The sequence below is a fragment of the Anguilla rostrata genome, chromosome 12, assembly GCF_018555375.3.
Source record: "Anguilla rostrata isolate EN2019 chromosome 12, ASM1855537v3, whole genome shotgun sequence".
NCBI classification, from domain to species: Eukaryota; Metazoa; Chordata; class Actinopteri; order Anguilliformes; family Anguillidae; genus Anguilla; species Anguilla rostrata.
The window spans coordinates 11239095-11259559 of record NC_057944.1 but is presented as its reverse complement, the minus strand read 5'-3'; the positions used below and the strand labels follow the sequence as shown (position 1 = coordinate 11259559).

The 20465-nt window shown below is 38.8% G+C and overlaps 1 protein-coding gene across 3 annotated transcripts in view; it reads left to right on the top strand.

Moving 5' to 3' along the window:
• LOC135236004 (protein CEPU-1-like) overlaps window positions 1-20465 on the top strand; it is a 258438-nt gene that overhangs the window by 184001 nt on the left and 53972 nt on the right. For all 3 annotated transcript variants that reach the window (XM_064302123.1, XM_064302122.1, XM_064302121.1), the window contains exon 2: window positions 3329-3419. In XM_064302123.1, coding sequence (XP_064158193.1) covers window positions 3329-3419 — 91 coding nt within the window. The remainder of the gene's footprint in view (window positions 1-3328; window positions 3420-20465) is intronic.

The window sequence follows — 20465 nt, the reverse complement described above, 5'->3', positions numbered from 1 at the left end:
GCTAGTACCAGCTAAAGTTAGTAGCCATCCTTCAATCCGGTTGTTTAGCCTTCTGGCTCGCTAGCTAGTCGTGACTTGTGATAGCATAGCATCCTATTTAATATTGGTAAAGGAGAGCTGTGTGAATCTTATGGCAGTGAGCTGATAGTTTTTACTGCCACTATTACAAGTTATATTTAGCAAAACACTGAATTCCATTTGATATCTCCAGGTCAAGATGCAGAGGAAAATCTCGTCATTCTTTAAAAAAAAAACGTCAGAAAGCCCCAGCCCTGTCCTCAGTCAGGAGGTTGATAGTATGTTCTCTAAATTAGTTTTCATTGTGGATATATTCTTTTTATGTGAATTTATGCTCCTTAAAATTTTTGGGTGAAGCAGACAAGATTTAGCTCTTTTTCAAGAAAAGTAGCAGCAGTGTAGAAGCTAGTGTAGAAGTGAGTGAATAAGTGAGTGTCATTTTCAATAACCATAACAGCACAAATAATAGACATGAAAATCTCTAAATAAATATACAGTATCTACCCTAATATAAAGCGGGAGATTACTGAGCTACAAAAACTGACATTGAATATATATGTCAAATTGCAGAAAATGGCGTCATTATTATTATTTTTTCCAGGGGAAGGACCCCCATCCCCCCTGCACTAATTGTGGTCCCCCGCCCCCCCAGAATTTTGGCTTGCGTGACGCCCTGGCCTGCTTACCTTTAAAATCTTGTGGCTTTCACACTTTGTGGTCTTGCCTTGTATTGTTTCTACTTTTCTAAATTTACTTTTCATTTTTGGTGTTTACTTTTGGTCTGTTTACCCTGTCAGCATTCTTATGTTATAGAAATGTTCTCTACTACTTCTAATACTACTAATCACAGTATAATAATAATAATAATAATAATAATAATAATAACACTAATAAGAAGAAGAATATGCTTATTAAGTGACAACCTTGGCTGCCACACATATGAAAATGTTCAGTAAAACCCCTCAGAGCCACAATATGGGTTTATTGAAGTGCCATTGTCTAGGGAAATAACAATCCATTGAGCAGTTGGTGAAGGGCTGCTTTTAAATAACAGCGGGCAAGTTCACAGCCGGTCTCTCGGCAACGTTGAAAGTGCCAAGGTGAACTGGCGTATGATCCCATTGACTTTAAAAAGGCTTTTCACAGCTCTCTCATTCACTAATTCATTCCTCTCGTCACAATGTGCTGGAGACCTCAAAGCCTGCATTTTAACTTCATTAAAGACGCGTTAGCATTGTCCTTTCTTCTGGAGGCTGAGTCACTTTGAAGCCCGTGTACAATTATGCGTCACATGACTGTCAAAGGTAGATTAAATCACTTGCCAAAACCCTTCACATGGTTATTGTATTTAATCCATTTGTGTCGTGTGAATGCAATATCTCATTCAAATATCAGGTTTGTCTGACAGTGTGAACAACTGCAATTCTTATGTTAACATTGCAAATTGAACATAAGCGACAGGCACTGTGACAAGTGTTCATTTCTAGAGCCCTGAACTCTGGCCTTACCAATGAAATGAAAAAAGGTTGTCTGAAAAGGAGTGATGCCTGGGCACATTATTCTATGAAGGCCTGTGTTTTGAACCAAATGAAGCCTGAAAACCATACATGCGTGCTCGCCTGAATCAAAGAATAGGGAAAAATGTAGAACAATGGCAACCAAGTTTAATTGACCATTGTGAATTAAAGCTGAGATTCATTTTTGTTCATTGTGTAGATTCATTGACCGCCTCCCATATCCTGAAGAACATGGCTAGTTTCAAAATAAGCCTGCTCTTTCAAAACTCAGAAAATGGAACATTTCCTGTAATAAATGATTGAATTATTCCTTTGCACTCATTGCGGTTCAGGTCCATGCTGAACAGACTCTTGTCACCATGGTGTCTTGTTCACGATGGAAGGGCACATTCCATCCCGATGTCTCTGTAATATCGAAATGCCACAAGACAGGCAGAAGGTTACAATTATGAATTCAGCAGTGGCTTCTATTTTTGGAAATGAATGACTGCATTTTACTCCAATTTGGAAAGCAGACATTGCGCAGAAATATTTCCAGATTATCCAGATATTCACAGTATTCTTTTGAACTCATCACCTAGACCACACACATATTCTATAACCTGCATTTAACATGCGTACACGTGTGCCAACATGCAAATACCACATGCATACAATCCCTTGTATAAGCATGAACACATGCTCTCTCTCTCATGCACACATATGCACGCACACACACACATATAAACCAACAGGCTAGGAGACAGAAAATAATATATTTGTATATACCTTATTTTAAATGTGTTTGTTGACAGCTACACTTTGATAAAATTATAATTAATTCATAAATAATACAATTATTAAGATGCCACTTTTTCAGTAGAACATGCACCACACAGTCAAAAATCGGAAGTTGATTCCCTTATCTGCCACACTTATCGACCATTGATGATTATCGATTGTTCTAAGTTCTACTGTTGAACATTCACTAAATTGCGAACAACCCAAAAGAGACACAAACTAGGTAATTAGGCGTCTTCTTGAAAATACAAGAGGCTTAAATCTTATGGTAGTGCTGTACAGTCGTATTCTTGCTGCCATGACAACGCTGTTTCAATCTGTGGTACAGATGGAGAGGGAGGGCAGCATAGGCTACTACAACGGACTGTCTGCGGTGACTTTGTACAGACTGAGACAAGGAGGCAAGCCATTCGGTAGCCTACCCTTCTTCACCATTACTTAGTTTCTCCACTTTAGCTCCGTTTTGTGACAGAAGTAACTTTAAGGAATCCGTTCTTAAAGTTACATTCACGCGCTTAACTTTGAGCCCGAATACGTAAATGGATTTGGTTACTAATTCTCAGTCTTCGCACATCTTGATTAATAGAATCCGTTTGTTAATGCATCAGTAATACTGCATGCAGTAGAGTAGAACTTAATGTATAGCCTATAGGATTCTGGTGAACACAAGGGAAGATACAGGACGCATTGACATCAAAGAAATGGACTCCACCGGACGGGAACTTGCGCAGGACAAGTGAAAGTGACCATTTAAACTTTATAAATACACACAAGAGCGGACAGCAGAATATAGCAATATATTTTTTTCACAAATAATAAATATTATACAAACAACATCATTTGCATATAGCTGAAGTTTTTTTTTTTTTTTTTTTTTCTCCTGCACTAACGAAGGAATTGTCCACACCTTTGGAACGATTATACCCCGAAGACGGATAATATCGACGTCTTTGCCATGTCTTGGAAACGTACGGTCCTTCTGTGGCTTAGATTGCTGTTCCTTCTGCCCACAGGATTACCAGTCCATAGCCAAGGGGATTCTCAATCTGACAACACAATGATGGACAACATTACCGTCAGGCAAGGTGAAACGGTTGTTCTCAGGTAAGGCGCGGGTGATCACATTGTCAACATCGTGATTGTGAAGTTGTTTATTTTATGTTGTGCGTGTGTGTTGAATCACGGTTTCGCTTTGATACCCATTGAAACAAACTTGCTTTTCAAGTCTGCAGTTTGTTTCCCAGTAAATACAGAGAAGTACTTTCTGACGGACGATTAGCTGTTAGCTGCTCTTTTCTAGTACTTCCTTATGATAGCATCGTGCCTTTCTGGTAGCGTTTTAGGAAGGAGCTGAAATGTCATTACATTTTGCTGCCTGTGCCATATTTTGCTGCACAGGAATGAATTTATTTATTTATTTATTTATTTATTTATTATTTATTTATTTATTTATTTTAAGGCAATAGTGAATATAGAAAAAACTATGATGTATCTGAATTTTTGTGAATGACTAAAATATTAATATAATATATTTATTATATATTTTTACAGTTGTAATTTCTATGACATCGGTCACTTATAGTGTCTGTTGTGCCTCCTTGATGGTGGAATAAACTTTCATCCCACAGTGGTCAGCAGAGGTGTTGGCCATCTTCCAATGCAGACTGAAGACCCACCTCCATAAATACCCACCCCATAAAACCTGATTAGTTTTAACTTCTGTTCCTCGTAGCCTGCGCTTCTTTGCTCATGTAGTTTAATGCTAATTATGTTAGTTTCATTCTCGCTGCTGTGACTTTATTTTATGTTCATCAGGATCAGTTGACAATTTGTTAATCAAGTCTACACTTCTTGTACTTGCTTACTCTCTTGGGACCATGGATTTCATCTTTAAGGAATTACTGCAGACAATGCGTGAGCTTTACAGTTGTGTGAGCATTATAAGTTGCCCTAGATAAGAGTCTGGCTAATGTCAGCAAAGTAAATTGAGTGAGAATATTTGTTAAACATGTGCAATGGTATTGCATGGGTCAAACAACACAAGTAGTCGTTTTTCTTCTCATTTTGACTCATACATTTGCATTTGTAATTGAGGGAGAAACATATTTTATTGAGTGCTGTGCATCCTGACCTAACGAGAGATTTTAAAACTAGTGATAAGTAATTGAAGTGGAAAATAGTGAGAAAGCTCCCAGATTGAACCATTTTGCCTGACAAGGCACTTGAACTAGATAGAGTTCGCCTATAGAGACACAGAGGAGGCTTTTGGAAGCCTTTCTTCTGAGAGTGCATCTGAATGGGCTGTGGTAATTGTTGCTACAAAGAGCCACTGCAGTCAATAACGACTGTGAGTACAAGCCAAAAGGCAGCTGCACATCTACATTTCTTCGTGCTGTCGGAACACATTGTGTCAAGCTGAGCAATAACTGATTTATATAGCCAAGTAAAGCAAGACCTTGCGTCAGTTGCACCAAGTATACATTTGTATTGTAGCCAGGTTTTTGCTTTATTTCTCTTTCCTAGAGGTTCCATTGAGTTTAGGATGGAGAATGGTATGTGAGCTATAGCTGAGCTGGTTCACCCTGTGCAAACAGGGGGCCATGCCAGTGCTGCAGGGCTGAGGTTGTTCTCCACACTGGATGACTTATGCCTGTAGCTCACCGCAAAGGACCTTTGCCATGGAATTTAAAACCTGACATATCGTAGATGGCAAACAGCTAAAGGCAAAGAGAGCAGGGAAATGTGAATTTCCCAAACAACAGACTTTTGAAAAAGTTTGTTTGAGGCACTGCGCTAGAAGTAGCCTACATGCATGCGTGTTGTCTCATATTCGCTGAGTATAGGCATAGGCAAGTGCCGTGTACAATTATCACAGCAGTGCTTTATTTGCATACCTGAGAAATTTGATTAGGCTATAGATATGCCCATCTGTTTGGTGAGTGGCTGAATGAAAAATGCTAAGTGGTAATTAAGATTGTGTGATGTGGGATTTGGAGGTGAAGCTGAGCTAATGCTGCTTATATTGTCTATTATTAGTTTTGTTTAAGGTGACTATTCTGACCTTATACAGTATGTCCCAGTATCCTGGCACCTCTTCAGAAACTAGTTTGTCACAGATTTTGTAAATTCAAAATATTTTAGGATGTTATTCCTTAGTCTGTTTTAGCTTGCCAGAATACATGGATATTCTAAGCATCTCAAACAAATGAATGAATCTGATGGGTGGGCCTTGTAGTGTAATGGGTAAAGAGCTTCGTATTGTAACCTAAAGGTCGCAGGTTCAATTCCCAGGTAGAACACTGCCATTGTATGCTTGAGCAAGGTACTTACCCTGCATTGGTTCAGTATATATCCCGCTGTATAAATGGATGCAATGTAAAAAAAAAAAAAAATAAATGCAAAATTTTAAAAAACAATGATTTATACAGGAATTCTCAGCCATTAGGGTAGTTTGTTTAATATTGCAAGCAGCAGTCGGACTACCAATCAGTATTCTCCGGCATGCAGTATGCCTAGACCACTAATGCCTCAGGCTCAGCAAATACAAGTCACAAAGTTTCAGTGTGAACTGAGAGAATCTGATAATTTATTACTGTTGATAAAATCTCTCAGGGGTTTGATAGTCCAGTCTTGAACTGAAACAAGGTTGACTAGTTCATAATAAATTAATCTTCAATTCAATCTACCGTAAGGTCATTGTAATCTTTGCTTATGCTCAATCATGATCTAAGAGTATGCATTTGGACTACTAATACCAGCTGTAAGAATATTTATTTATTTATTTATTTTTTGTTCAACCTAAAAACTTCTCAGGAACTTTTTTTGTATGGGTATGTTGATTGATTGTATATGGCTTTCCCCCCTTTTAAAAGCCAAGACTAGTAGCAACACCTGAGTAAAGACATAGCCTATGTTTTGAGTTTCAGGTGAAGGATGCATAGTTTATTGTTCAATACCATATTTAAAGTTGTGAATTCTGAAAAAAAGAAAGCAACTGGCAAGGGGAAAAATAGCAAAACCTAATTATATGTATAAAGTATAACTAATTCTCACACTGTTCCATTATTCCTTTATTATGACTTAATGAGAGAAACTTTTAATAGTCTATCATAGAAAAGTTTACCAATATTTTTCTCTAATTACTACTCATTTAGTTTAATTTGCTAAATTTCAATTGCAACTCAATATTTAATTTTGCTAAATGGTGTTTGTTTTCTGTACAATCATGGTGCTACTGTAAACTTCCGATATGTTTTGCTACATAAGGATTTCAGCTTTTTCTTACTTCGTTCAGTTGTTTGTTTGATGGAGAGGACATATTTCCATTTACAATACATTGTACAATCTGCAGTTTATTTTATGTCCTTTATGGTTTGCATACCTTAAGCTGGTGTCTTAGTGACAGGTGGAGAGGTAATATGCTTAGGCTCGTAACCACTCCCCATTTCACCCATTTAATCCGAATAATGTATTTTCAGACAGCGAAGAAAGATTAAATTATTATGAAATATGTAACTTTTTGCTTTTTACATAAATTAATAAATTCAAGTAGAACTGCCACACAGTCAAGACCTGAGATTTTGCTCGGGGAAATGCCAGATCGACGAGTTCTACACTAGTCTGAAGTCTAACTACAGCAATATGTGGAATTTAAAGCAATATTTCTGTTTTCTGGCATGCTGAACTGCTTCTACTATTTTAGGCTGCCACTCATTTAAAATAGGAGTATGAGAGGCATTCCAAGTTAATGGGGCAAGCCAAAATTTCTGCAATGACCCATGGGCTTAAACACAAAAATTCCAGGATGCAAAGTCGTGTGCATCATTTTATAACACTGCTTAAGTGACACTTTACGCATTTTCAAAAGCATGTTTAAGGCACACATGTAATATGCCTTTGATGTTATTTTCTCAGAATCAGAATCAGGCTTTTAGTTATTAAGATCCAGTTTGCCTGATATGAGTAATATAGTAGCTTGCTGTGCAATATCCTAATGGATTCTTGACCTTAAACAAGGAAATGTTAAACTGTGAAACACTGCACTTTTGTCAGTTTATCTGTAGTGCCCAGTTCTATTAAAAGAGACAGAGGGTCATTGAACAAGTTTTTCAGTCATTCATGGGAAAAGCTGTGTAACATTTAAACAGCTTTTCTCCTCATCTGTTTCATATGCACACATACTGTACATGCACGCACGCACACACATTCACTCACACACGTACACACACACTCGCAGTGGGCCAGATTTTCTAAAGAATGGTGCACAAGTAGTCGCTTCAAGGCCACAATATCTATGTCGGATTTACTAACCAGTCGCAATTGGTCAAAATCACTATTTGGATGTATTTTTCAGGGGATTCTATAACTCTGCGACTTCTCACAGATAAATGTGTTTGTGCATATATTTACCTGGAGAAAACATGCTAAAACGTAAATTAGGCCAATTAATTATTCCGTCTGATTTCCTAAAGCACACATTTAGTTGCGACTCCCCTTTTCGCTTGAGGATTTTTAGAATTCCTGAAAGCAGGCGGTAATTTGTCTGTGCTCATATATCCCGTAGCTCACAGGATGCCAGAGGAGGGTGTCAGGCTGTGTGCATGTCCTCCACAGTTAAGTCAGTTTCCCTTGTGGGCTGCATCCTCTGGTGCAAAACACACTGGAAAGGCGACAGGATTTAAAATATGTTTCATACATGTTTCTACACTTCTCATTTATTTTCTGATATAATGTGAAATTACATTTGTTTTATTGGAAGGACACGAGACTTCTATTGATACCATCAGCTAGCAGTTAGTATAAAAATGCAGTTCTGAATTTAAACAGTTTAAACAATTGTCCAGCATACACATTCAGTGGGGTCTATAATGATATGTGAATGCAGTTTTACCTTCAGAAACTCTGTGGTCTTCGCCCATCACCGATTCATCCATGTTTATTCCTTCCACCAACACGACTTGCTCACTCTGCAGGGATTTCCCGAATATTTTCACGTTGCGACTAATTCCTTGGTAAATCTGGCCCTGTATGTCTGTGTTCATGACAGATTGGCATTTAGCACCAGAGTGTTCAGCACCCAGGTGGTGGAGAGGGAGGGAGACAAACAAGGGAGGATGAGATGTCTAGATTAAAAGCCAGTTGTGTCAGGACACCAGGGAGGCCCCCAGCTCTCATCGCTAAAAGGCTTAATGGCAACTGCACTACAGCCTTTGAAAAATATTTTTCTTGTTTGTGGGCCAGTAGGGGTAGACAGTCCTCTCAAACACCACTTCCAGCTGGAAATGAGTTTTGCAAGGTCTCCCATCCAAGCACTAAACAGACCTAGCCCAACGTACCTTCAGCCTTCAGTCAGGAGTTATGTACAGTATAATGTAACCAATGGTGAGTGTGCACATGCTTGCTTTAATTAGTAATTACCAAATACCTAATTGCTTAGTTACAGATTTCATAATTGTCTGCATGGACAAGAGATAATCACTGGAGCATGGGTACTTTGTAATTATCCTTTGCTAATGTAGACATTTTCATTGTGTTTTTTTTTTTCATAGTTTGTATGGAACAAAATGCACAATATTGCACATTGGATAAAAGGTATTCAAGGTCAATTGAGGGAACCATCTCCTACTGGGAGTAGTTTAGCCTTTTGCTTCATAATTTGTCTACCCTTTAAGACAGAGTCTCAAAATATATTAATTTATGCCCTCCCCAGTTGTTTCTTTTCTATCACTTTTCTATCAGGAGAGTGCAGATAAGCATGAAGCATTGTATGTATTACTTATACATTTCCATTTACCTACTTATACAAATCTGCTTACATTTCAATGCAAGTTAAAATTAAGGGCAACATGTAATTGAATGCATGTTGATTGTGCAGCATTAGATGATATTTTGAAAGATGACATCATGCACTCATCATGCTATCTGTTCAAGCCTTTTCCATGTCAATGTACATATTTGTTTTATATTTAAGACACTTTAAAGTGCAACCTATTTTTACTAGCTTGTAAAATCATTGAAAGATAATCCTTCTTGTTACATTAAAATTGTGCTTACTGTATGTCTTAATGCCAATTTCAGAGTAAAAATATAGTTTTACAAGTTGTAAACGTAAGGTGACAATGTAGTACTGGAGTTTCATGTTGTTCATATATATATATATATATATATATATATATATATATATATATATATATATATATGTATATATATATTTATTTTTAATCTGTCCACTCATTCAAGGCAGCAATAACTACCCACTTGGTTAATTTAGCTAGCTTGCTCCTCCACTCATTGTTGTAATTCAATGTGGCATTTGTGTACCTCCCTGACATAAGCGCATCTAAGATTTTATTATGTTGTTTTGAATGATTAACACAGCTAATTATAGTTTATTATGCTAGCTCTTGTGCTACCTAATGCTGACTTAGTTGGCTAGCTATTTATAGCTACCTGTACTCATATTACTGATTTCGCACTGAAGGTAAGGGTTGTGTTACTTAGTGGTCCATATTTCAGTTAAATCAATATGTATGTGCAATATCATTTACATAGTCATTTGGAGCTGCTATTTATACATGGTGGATCTGTCAGATATCCTCCACGTGGCACATTATGTAGAGTACCATTTTAATTCTTCATAATCTTCATCGTTCTCATATCCTTGTGTTTGCAGTCAGTGCATGACTTGACTTAATAATCCAGCAAGTGAAAAGGAAGGGCCCAGGCATTAGACGTTTCTTTGGAAAACAACCTAAAAGACAAGTAAGTTGCTGGGGCTCTCAGCACCATTAAGTTTATGATCAAATAATTTTAGTTCATGGGGGAATTGTTATTGTTATTGACTTATCAGTAATAGCAATATTAAGGCAATTATTACCTTTTTAGGGTTGTTTGTTGGCTATGTAATAAAATCACTGCATGGACGATATGTTTGCTGAAACAGTGATTGCACCGCTTTTCGACAAATCACTGGTAAACTGAACCATATCAATTCTTGATAATAATACAGATAGAGCTGTGCTCTTTTTCACCTTGAGGTTTCCTATGGAATAGCACTGGCCTGGAAAATAAGGTAGACACTGAGAATTAAACTCAACTATCGTAAAAGTTTTTGCATGAATTAGCAGTTTACAAGATCCATGTGACCTTCTAATGGCCCCAGTACAATAATGAGTATATTTGGTTGACAGAAGGTCACCTGAAATAGTGACAGAAAGTCACCAGAAATAATCATTTAAATGCTTTATTTTTATTTTTTTTAATCTTCCTGGGGGACCATGCCAGGTGTACCCCCCCCTCCCCCATCGTCCCCCGAGTTCAAAATCACTCCTACACCCCTGATACAAACAATAACACATAGGGAGCCGACTACCACACATAAAGTCTCAACCTGTGGGAAACACTGGACTAAATCTGCCAACAAGATTTCAGCACAGTGGTCTGGATTAAATACAACAGCTTTTCCACTGCAGGGGGTATTCTACAGATATTTGGCTGAACATTTCTGTCAATGTGGGCGGTACCGTGGGCAGCAGTGGTTAGCTCTGTTGCCCCGCAAGATGGAGTTTCATGGTTCGAGTCTCAGCTGGTTGGATCTTATCTGCTTGGAGTGTGCATATTCTCTATGTGTTATGCCACGTTCCTCCCCCTCCCACACTAAAAAGACATGTCTGTCAGGTTAGGTATACTCCCGCCATTGCCCTTGACTAAGATACTGGCCTCAGTACTGGAGTCGGTCCCTAGGCGCTGCACTGTGGCTGCCTACTGCTCCTACAGTAAGTGGCAAGGCTGGGTCAAATGCAGAGGACAAATGACCACACGGGGATTAAGAAAATATAACTTATATTCAAAGTAACCTGGGGCTATTACCCGTATGCAGATTAACTTTTTGGCTTACCAGCCACTGTGGCTAGTGGCTTTCCAAAGCCCCCCCCCCCCCCAAAAAAAATAAAAAATGAGAGAGAGATGTATGAATGTATGCACATTCTGGCTTGAGGGTTTGGGTGACCCTACTGAGTGAAAGCACAGCTCACATGCATTCTAACTGAAAACAGATGAATGGAAATTGGTGCAATACTGTGTTGCTTGATGAGTTTCAAGCCTGTGTTCTAATTATACCTGTCCTTAGCTTCTGAATAAAATAAATAAATAAATTGCATTTCTCTTAACAAAAGAGAGGTGCAGTATACCAATAGTAATAGCCTAAGCTTTGCGTTGGGTTGGCACACAATAAATAGAGGTAATTTTCTTTAAAAACTATAATTCAATCATCATTTTTGGAAAACACATTCAGAACTGACATGTTGTGTGATTATTTGTCTTTAAGTCACATTTCTATTTTACGATATAATGAAATTTTGCATAAAGTTGGCATCCTACTGCCTCATGCCACTTAAAAAGGCTGTGTGTGCTTGCACGTACATGCACGTGTCTGCTTCAGGAATATGCTCACAGTAAACTCTCATTTAACAGCTTTATTCATGATACACCAATAGCATGTAGGCTACTAGGACAATGGCATAAGTAGTTATCAGGACTGCGGCATAGCTTTCAGTTGTGTGCTACTTACATTGAGCTTGAAAGTAAACAAGCTATAAAAGACAGACAAATAGACAATTGGACCCGCCAACTGCTAAAAAGGACCTGTCAACTTGGGTATGATGCCGTCTCTGTATAATGGCTTGTTTCTTTGTAAAGTATGGCTTGAGTGGCAGTAGCAAGGTCCTTGTAAATAAAAAGTGGGTTTTGTTGCTGTAGCTAATGTACTGAATGATATGAAGGAAAATGAATGGTTTTTGAATTTGAAAGCAAAAGCTGTCCTGTCTGTGAAGTTGAAAAGTGAATTCCTGACATACTGGCAAAGCAGGGACAGTAACAGCAGCGAACAAACCAATGATGATCAGATGGTGCTTTTGCAGAGAACAAAAAACATTCAGAATGGCAGGCAAATAACAAGATCACTAAGTATTTGTAGAAATGTCTGCATTATATGGAGTCTACTCCAGTGGTACTTAAAAACAAATGAAATGAAACGTCTGATACAGGTTTTCTATCATCACAGAGAATATTATCTTTTGTGCATATCCATTTATTTCCCTTGTGCCTCTCTTTATATCAGAAAATTCAAATCGCAATCAAGAATAACACTGCGGGCATGTAGGATATGGTCAAACTCAGAAAACATGAAGCATATTCAAAATGATGCATATTCTGCCACAAAGAGCAATTTTTCATTAATTTTCTATCAAAAGATCAAGAAAGGCATTTACATAATCACACAGAGTTAAGAGATCATATCACCCTGACCTGCTGTTGAAGACGCTGCTGTGGTCTGAAATTGCTGTATTCCGTGAACTCTGTGAATGTCTGATCCAGAAGTCATTAGTTGAACTTCACCTCGCCCGCAGTCATTCCTCTCAGACGTTCACCTCTTCTTTGCATATTGGTCTGTGGACATTGGATGTTTCTGCTTACAGTGACGGAATATTAACCCCCCACCTAACCCCCCAGCAAAAAAATAAAAATAAAAATGTTTTTGTCCTTTTAATATATACTCAGAGGGCATAGATTTGTCTAGTTTTACTATAATGCATGCACTCTGCAATTGGTGGGTGGATTGTAAGACGCACAGTGATGCAGTGACTGGGGCAGTAGTCAAAGTAATGCTTTTAAGATGAGAATAACTGTAAATTGACAATAAAACTGAAAAATCGTACTGAACATGGTCCTGGTTGCTACCCAAAGCAATAGGCGTGCTACATCTTGTCTAAGCTTCACTTTTTTGTTTTTAAAGTAACCTTTATCTTCACTTTGTATCTGCAGGTCAGTTTTGTGGGAGAATTGGCCAATTTAGCAAAGGGAAGTGTTCAGGTGTATCCTGCTGTTCTGTCAGGGTGAGGAATTACTTAAAAATTGTAGTCTCCCATATTACTCCTTATCTCTCAGGCCAATTCGACAGAGTGCTAGTTTTTAAGGATGCTATTCTCTAGTTGTAATATTGAAGAGATTACAGAGAGCTATCTGATTCAAATGTAACACCAAGCTGAATTCTCATTGCATAAAAACAGTGGAAGAATGATAAAGTAGTTTTACAACGAATGAATGAATGAACGACAGAGGAAATGTAAGTAGCGTTTTTCAAACGGAAAACTATGACATCTTTTTTGCATGTATTTACACTAATTCCACAGCGACGCACCTGAAGCCGCTGGGCTCGTCTGTATTCCCCTGGCGTGACGAGCCACTGGCATTAGCGGTTTTTACGACATGCTAATGTCGCCCGCTGAGAGCAAATATGGCGAGGAGCCTGCTGTAATCAATGACTGTGGGGGGGTGTTAGGCGCCATGCCTTCATACTGCGCGAGAGAATCACAACCACATTCTATGAGCTATAAAAAACGGGCGTTAAGACTCCATTATACAAATGGATGGTCCGAGCTGCTGCATGTGCTTAATTAGCTTCGGCGTGTATTTGCGGAGGTGGCTGAGTTTTGCCGGTCCTCCTGCGGGCAATGTAGACATGGGGGGTGCGGTTGGAAGTGGGGGCGGGGGGAGGATTGGTTGAAAACCTGGGAAGGGAAGATTTGCACTTTGGTTATAGCCGTCTGACAGGAATGTTTCTGACAACACCCATGAATAAATAGAAATCATTGTCTATCATCGGAAGGCTTTATTTTAACACCAAATGACGGTGTTAAACTTTATTACCATAAAATATTGCTGTTGTTGTCAAACAAATCAGCAGACCGAAATAAAACCTGTGTAACATGAATGAAATTTAAAACGTTGCCTGCCCTGTGTTGTCACAGAGGTAATTCCAAGCTCGACATTAAGTGAAAAGGACTGTTTTAGCTGAGGTCATTACGCAGCTAATTGGGGCCATCCCAGTTGACTGACTGCATCTAAAGAAAGATAGTAAAACATATAGATATAGACCATTACCTTGTGACATGGCTTACTTTCATGTGTGATTAAGCCATTTGGCCTGTGCTTATTGGGAGCTTTTTGTTTGCTGGAATAATTTCGTCTCTTCGCGGAGCAACTAGAGAGGGATTCGCTTGCCAATTCAGGTGTTAGGGATTTCCTGTGGTTTCTCCTCTAATCTCGAGCCGTGCTTTTTTGTCAGTCAAGGGGTTCTGAAAGCTATTTTTTGAGTTGCCGTTGTTCCTTGTGTTCTTACTCAAGTGCCGAGGGTTCATTTTACTATTTGAAAATACCAGGGTTTTGTGAGGTATTCCTAATAAGGTGAATTAAAGGCATAACACTGCAATGTTTTCACAGTGTACACTTGGGTGCCCTACCTAAAAAAAATGTTTGCTTTCTCTATAGCATTATACAAAGCCATTATTTTCTTATTAGCAGATGATTTGTTCAGGACAAATTAATATTTTATGCATGACATAATTATACAGCTACATTTTTTATTAAATAAATGTAGCTTCTCTGTGAAAATATCCAGCTCTGAACCCATTTTACATACTGAGCCTATTTGACCATATTTAATATTTTTGTCATATTTAATATATTTAATTTTGTTTGTATAACGTTTCAGCTAATGCTTGTCAGAGAAGTTAATAAGTTCTCAGCTGAGTCATTTTTGCATTTTAATGCTCTTCTCTAAGGACAATACTTCCCCCTCTGGGGGTCGACTGCACTTCAATTCCTGTTCTATGCACTTTGTGCAGACAGTTGCTCTGCATTAGAGCTTGTGCCAAATGACAGTAATATAAAATACCTGCTAAATGATGATAGCAGGCTCCCACCTGGAAATTTTACTTGAAAATTGTTGGGATGCCAGCTCTGACCTAAAACCTGTTCTTACAGAACACAGAGTAGTCATTTCAGGAAGGACAGAGGCATACCATGTTGAGAATGGAGGAAACTGTTAACAGGAAGTATCTCACTTTATTCCCTCCAGGCAATTCCTTTAACATTCATGGATATCATCTTTGGAACACAAATCATCTGGAGGACTCATGTTTAATAATGATTTCATTTTAATTATGGAATTCTTTACTTAAGAACATACAAATTGTATCACCTTTCTAGAGAGTATCTTGAATCCCAAGTCTCTGCTGCCACTACTTGCCCTAACAGGGTCTGGTAATTTTTTGAGCATTTATACTTTAATAAACATCGTAGCTTCATCATGTCAGTGATTTGAACAGGTGAAGCAACATGCCTGCATAGATTACAAAGCAATGTTTGAGCGACATTTCAAAAAACGTCAATTATTTTATTCAAAACATATTAGAACCGTGCCTGTACAACATTAAGTGCTGTGCAGGCACAGTTTTTAGATAATTATGCAGATTAAGTTTCTCTCTTTAAAAAAATACCTCATGGTGATATGTTTACAAAGACTATACCCATTTCCACTTCATAAATATGGTAAAAAAAATCTACACTTCAAAGAAGCAGAGAAACCCATGTTTCCTGACCTCACAAGTTTGACTTAATATGTGACAATTGCAATTCAAAGAGAGTCCTCAGTAATTACAGATAATTTTTATTTTCTTCTTCATGGAGGTCTCTTGTGCACTTCCCTGTGTGTAGATGGATAACCATTTTGAAATTAGATATATTACCAGATTATGTTTGACTAAGCACAGATGTAATATACCACACCTTCATTTTAGTTAGAGAAATCATTGATCAGTTAAAAGTTCAACATCACAGTCAAGACACCGTTGTAAAAAAAACTAGCACTAATTCAGTATGGTGGCTAATTAAGGCATGTCCACTTAAATTTGAGTTCTTTCACAACTGGCAACCTGCAATGCAGTTTCAATAGAGGTTGATTTAAGAATAAATTGCCTGTGGGCGCCCTGGGGGTTTGGTTTCATTATGGCAAAAGGTATTAACCTTATTTCCCCCTATAATACCAATGTATTAACACACTGGATACCAATTGTCTGATCTGGATTCAGAGCGTTGCCTTCTTATTTGCTATATTTCTTGCAGCTTTAGTGCCTATTTTACTTACAGTACAGGCTAATGGCGTTTGTCTACCTGTGGTTTTAAAAGAAACTTGTAAAAAAAAATGTAGAGAAGATTTCAGTCAATTTACTATACCCCTCCACCTTCTTCCTACCCCCATTTTCAAAATGGTTTGATAGACTTCCAATAATTAATTTTATTTTTAATCCTGTGTCTGCATGGGTTAGGTTAATTGGAGAGTCTAAATTGCCCCTTGGTATGAGTGTGTGAGTAAATGCTGTGTGTGCCCCATGATGTACTGGCAAAGGTGTGTTCTTGCCTCTCACCCAGTGCAACCTGGGATAGGCTCCATCACCTCCCGCAACCCTGAGAGAAATAAGCAGGTACAGATAATGGATATGTATATATATATGTGTGTGTGTGTATATGTATATGTGTGTGTGTGTGTGTGTGTGTGTGTGTGTTAAACATCTTTATTGCAGACCACAAAATGAACTGGTGTAAGAAATATTCAATTTGTGAGAAATAAAATATGGACTACCGTTCTCGTCAATACAGGGCCTTAGGCATATGATGTGCTGTACCTTCATCCAGGGCCAGTTCTGATTGTATAAATTGCAGTTTGCTATTGTTTGATGGCAATACTGCCAATATATTTCTTATTTTAATTTAGTCATTTGGGTATGCCATGCAGTAATCAATCTAGTTTTGGCGTTTGAGACAACATTACTATACCAATTATGTTTCACATGAAACCTCTGCTCAGTCAAGCCAGGGCTGGGTTTATGGAGATTTACTCCCGACTGCAGATTACACGTGCGCTTGCTTAACTGAACCCGTGTAGTGTTCCAGGGCAAATTGGGCCCTTTTGCTTTCCATGTACTGACATCTTTTGAAGTCTCTGGGAAAATGAGATTTGACAAGCTATAAATCAATCAAGGATTACCACTTCACAGATACCCACATGGCAGGAAGAAAACAGGCTTTCTGAAGATGCACTCGAGCAGTGTTCTTTTAATTGGGAAGGTCTCTGTGAGAAATGTTTCTGTTGCTTCTATGTGTTAGCCTTTGATAAAGGTGTACTTTGTAGTCTATTCCATTGTGGGGGATAGAATAGACTACAAAGTGCACCTTTACATCTCTAGGATGAATATTACAGAATTTCAGCAATAGAAAGGTTTTCTACAGTGTGCTGTAGATCCACACATTTAAAATGAAGAGCTTTTTTTATAAATACATTCGATCCTTAATACTGTGGATGGCAGTGTTCTAACATCATTAATCTTCATTTATTTTGAATTATTCCTGTTGATTCGTCATTTATTTATTTATTTGTTTATTTGCTTTTTGAAAGCGTTGCTATGGGTTCAGCGCAGGGCATTTAATAGATTTTTTAAAACATTTGTCACTGCGGTCATTTAAATCTATCGCTGTCAGCTAGTGCCATTAATTTGATGGTTTTTAATATGTCAGTTATAATTGTGTATATAGTAGTTATAGTAGTAGAGTTGTGTCTGTCCAGAGTTAATGATCCAGAGAGAGAATATCCTGCAGCAGAGACTTTGCAGTGAAGGGGCTGTGCTGGATGTTTGCAGGGCTCCTGGGACCCCTCCGACCCCCCACCCACCCACCAGTTAGACAGACACAGTAATCAATTGGTTACTCTGCATCATCCGTGCCTGCTGCCAGCCACCCTTTGCATGTTTCACGCTGCGAATGTGGGCCAGGGCAAAACTTCCGTTACTTGTTTGCTCCACTTGAGGATTCTCCATTTCACCACTTGTCCTCGGCGCACTGAAATATTTATTACTTCCCCTGATTTTGCGGCAGGGTTTGGACAGGGTGGCTCTTCTCATTAGACCACACTGCAGTTGCCTTTGTGCCTAGATTTCAGTGTTGTACATGCCGGCTGCAGGTGTTAGAGGGTGTGCAGAGCAGTCCTGGATCTTTTTCCCCTGGCCTGATGCCTGGGAAATGCTGTCGAGATCACAGGTGGGATCACAAAATCTGTGCCTGTGTGTGGGCGTGTGTGTGTTGCGTGTGTGTGGAGGTGCATGTGGGTGTGGGTGTGCGTGTGTGTGTGTGGCTGTGTGTGTTGTGTGTGTGGGCGTGCATGTGTTCCATGGGTGGGTGTGTGTGTGGACGTGCTTGTGTTGTGTGTGTGTGTGTGTGTGTGTGTGTGTGTGTGTGTTTTATTATCCTTACCTTCCTGTGCTGGGGTTCTCACAATAAGCAGCCTCTCAGACAGACAGTAAGTCAGACAGTAAGCTTTAAACCTACATCTGGTTTTCACTGAACATTCATGAAGAGTTACACATTCTCTGCAGGGGCTAAGCACACAACTGATATGTCTACATGTGTTGCTTGACTGAGATCTCCATTAGATCTGATCACAATGGTGCAAGACCTATAGTGATGAGTATCAGCCAGGACGTTTTCTCCGTTGATCCTCCGTTGCATCATTTCCGAGCCATGGTTAATGGCTGTAACGCGCCTGAGCGTGTACAGTATGTCTCCAGGCGCTGCCTCTCTTTCTCTTTTCCTGAAACTTCTCAGTGCAAAGATACAGTTTTTAAGCTTCAGTGGAATCCATCGCACTTCGGGCAGCCCATTTGCCCTTGGGTTTGTTCTCAGCTTTTTGTGTTTGTAATGCCTACTTGCAGCGTGGGGATATTGGGTGCTGTTTATGACCCCTGTAATTGAATGGCTCTTGCCTTGAGAGAACGCGCCCCCAAGGAGCGACCGAATCCATGGTGCCGGATCACAGAAACAAAAGAAAGCTGTTCTATTAGCTATACAGGTACCCAGTATGATTCCTGTCTGTATCTCACTCTTTTTTTTTCTTTTTTTGTCATACTGTAAGTGGTGCAAACCTAGGTTTTTTTAAAAGTCTTTTAAGTGAGAGAATTCAATGACAGAGCAATAGAATATTAAAATGTAAAAAAAAGCTATATACCTTTAGCTGCTATCTTTATTCCAAAGCATTAATGAAATTAGACACCACAGTGACGTAATTGCATGTAGTCAGTTCATTGATTGCAGTTTATTCTTCTTGTGCTGGTTAGCAGCACCCATAGGCATAAAGCTGGTCTACACATCCTTTGTCCTGTAGGGACACAGGGTATGCTGTTTTTTGTTGTTACTCAGCACTTAAAATATCAGTTAAAGCAGTTGATTCTACAAAACTAGGAGGCCCTGTGGCTCTACAGGACCAGGGTTTAGACTGCTGGTAGAAAGGCATACTGTTCCACCCCACAATATGTAGATTTATGTGTGTGTGTGTGTGAGAGAGTGCATGTGAGTGTGTGTGTGTGCATGTGTGTGTATGCGTAAAATGGAATTTCCCCCATTTTAAGTCTCTCACCGATGGCCCAAAAGTCATATAAAGTGAGTCTCTTTAGCTGAGTATGTTTAGCTGTCGTTGTGATTTTTAGATAGGGTTAGAATTCTCTACAGCAAAAGCAAACTTCTCTGGTTTGATGGGGTTGTCACATTGGCTTCTGTTGGAATTTCTGGCAGATTGCTTTACCATTCACTCTCGGATTCACAATGTGCCAGCTCAGCTGGGGGTGCCTGTGGGCGTAAGATCAATCCCACTCACACATATTGGCCTGACACTTGCTAGATCTGGACAGACATAAAGAGACTACATTAAACCTTATTTGTTAGGATTTACTTGCTACATCGGACAGGAACCAGCAACACAAAATTAGCTGAACAGAATCACAACCCAATGGTATTATTTTTATTAAGTCTTATGGTGGACCTTGACAAGAGTGCACAATATTGTCAATGCAGTTATATAGGAGATAATTTATCAGATGCCCTAGATTCACTCCATATCTGTCCTGAACATTGCATCTCAGTTAAATGCCAGCTTTTTCTCCACAAACACATTGACAAGTTAACTTAGTAAAGGTACTAAAATTAGCCTAACTATTCAAGAAGAAGGAAAATATAGCTTTTTTTTGTTACTTAGAGAACCACCAATTCCAGTGCCAAAGTCAAGTTTTGCTAAATATTTTAGAGGAAAGCTCGAATTAAATAGAAATAAGTTAGTAAACTATCGTTAAAAAGACCAGAAGATGGACTTTTCACAATGTATTTGCTGGACTGTTTTCCACAATGAAGGTAAACATTGTGGGTGGCATTGTAAATATCAAGGACATGACATAGGGCGTTTTCATATTATATACGATTGCTTCGTACCGT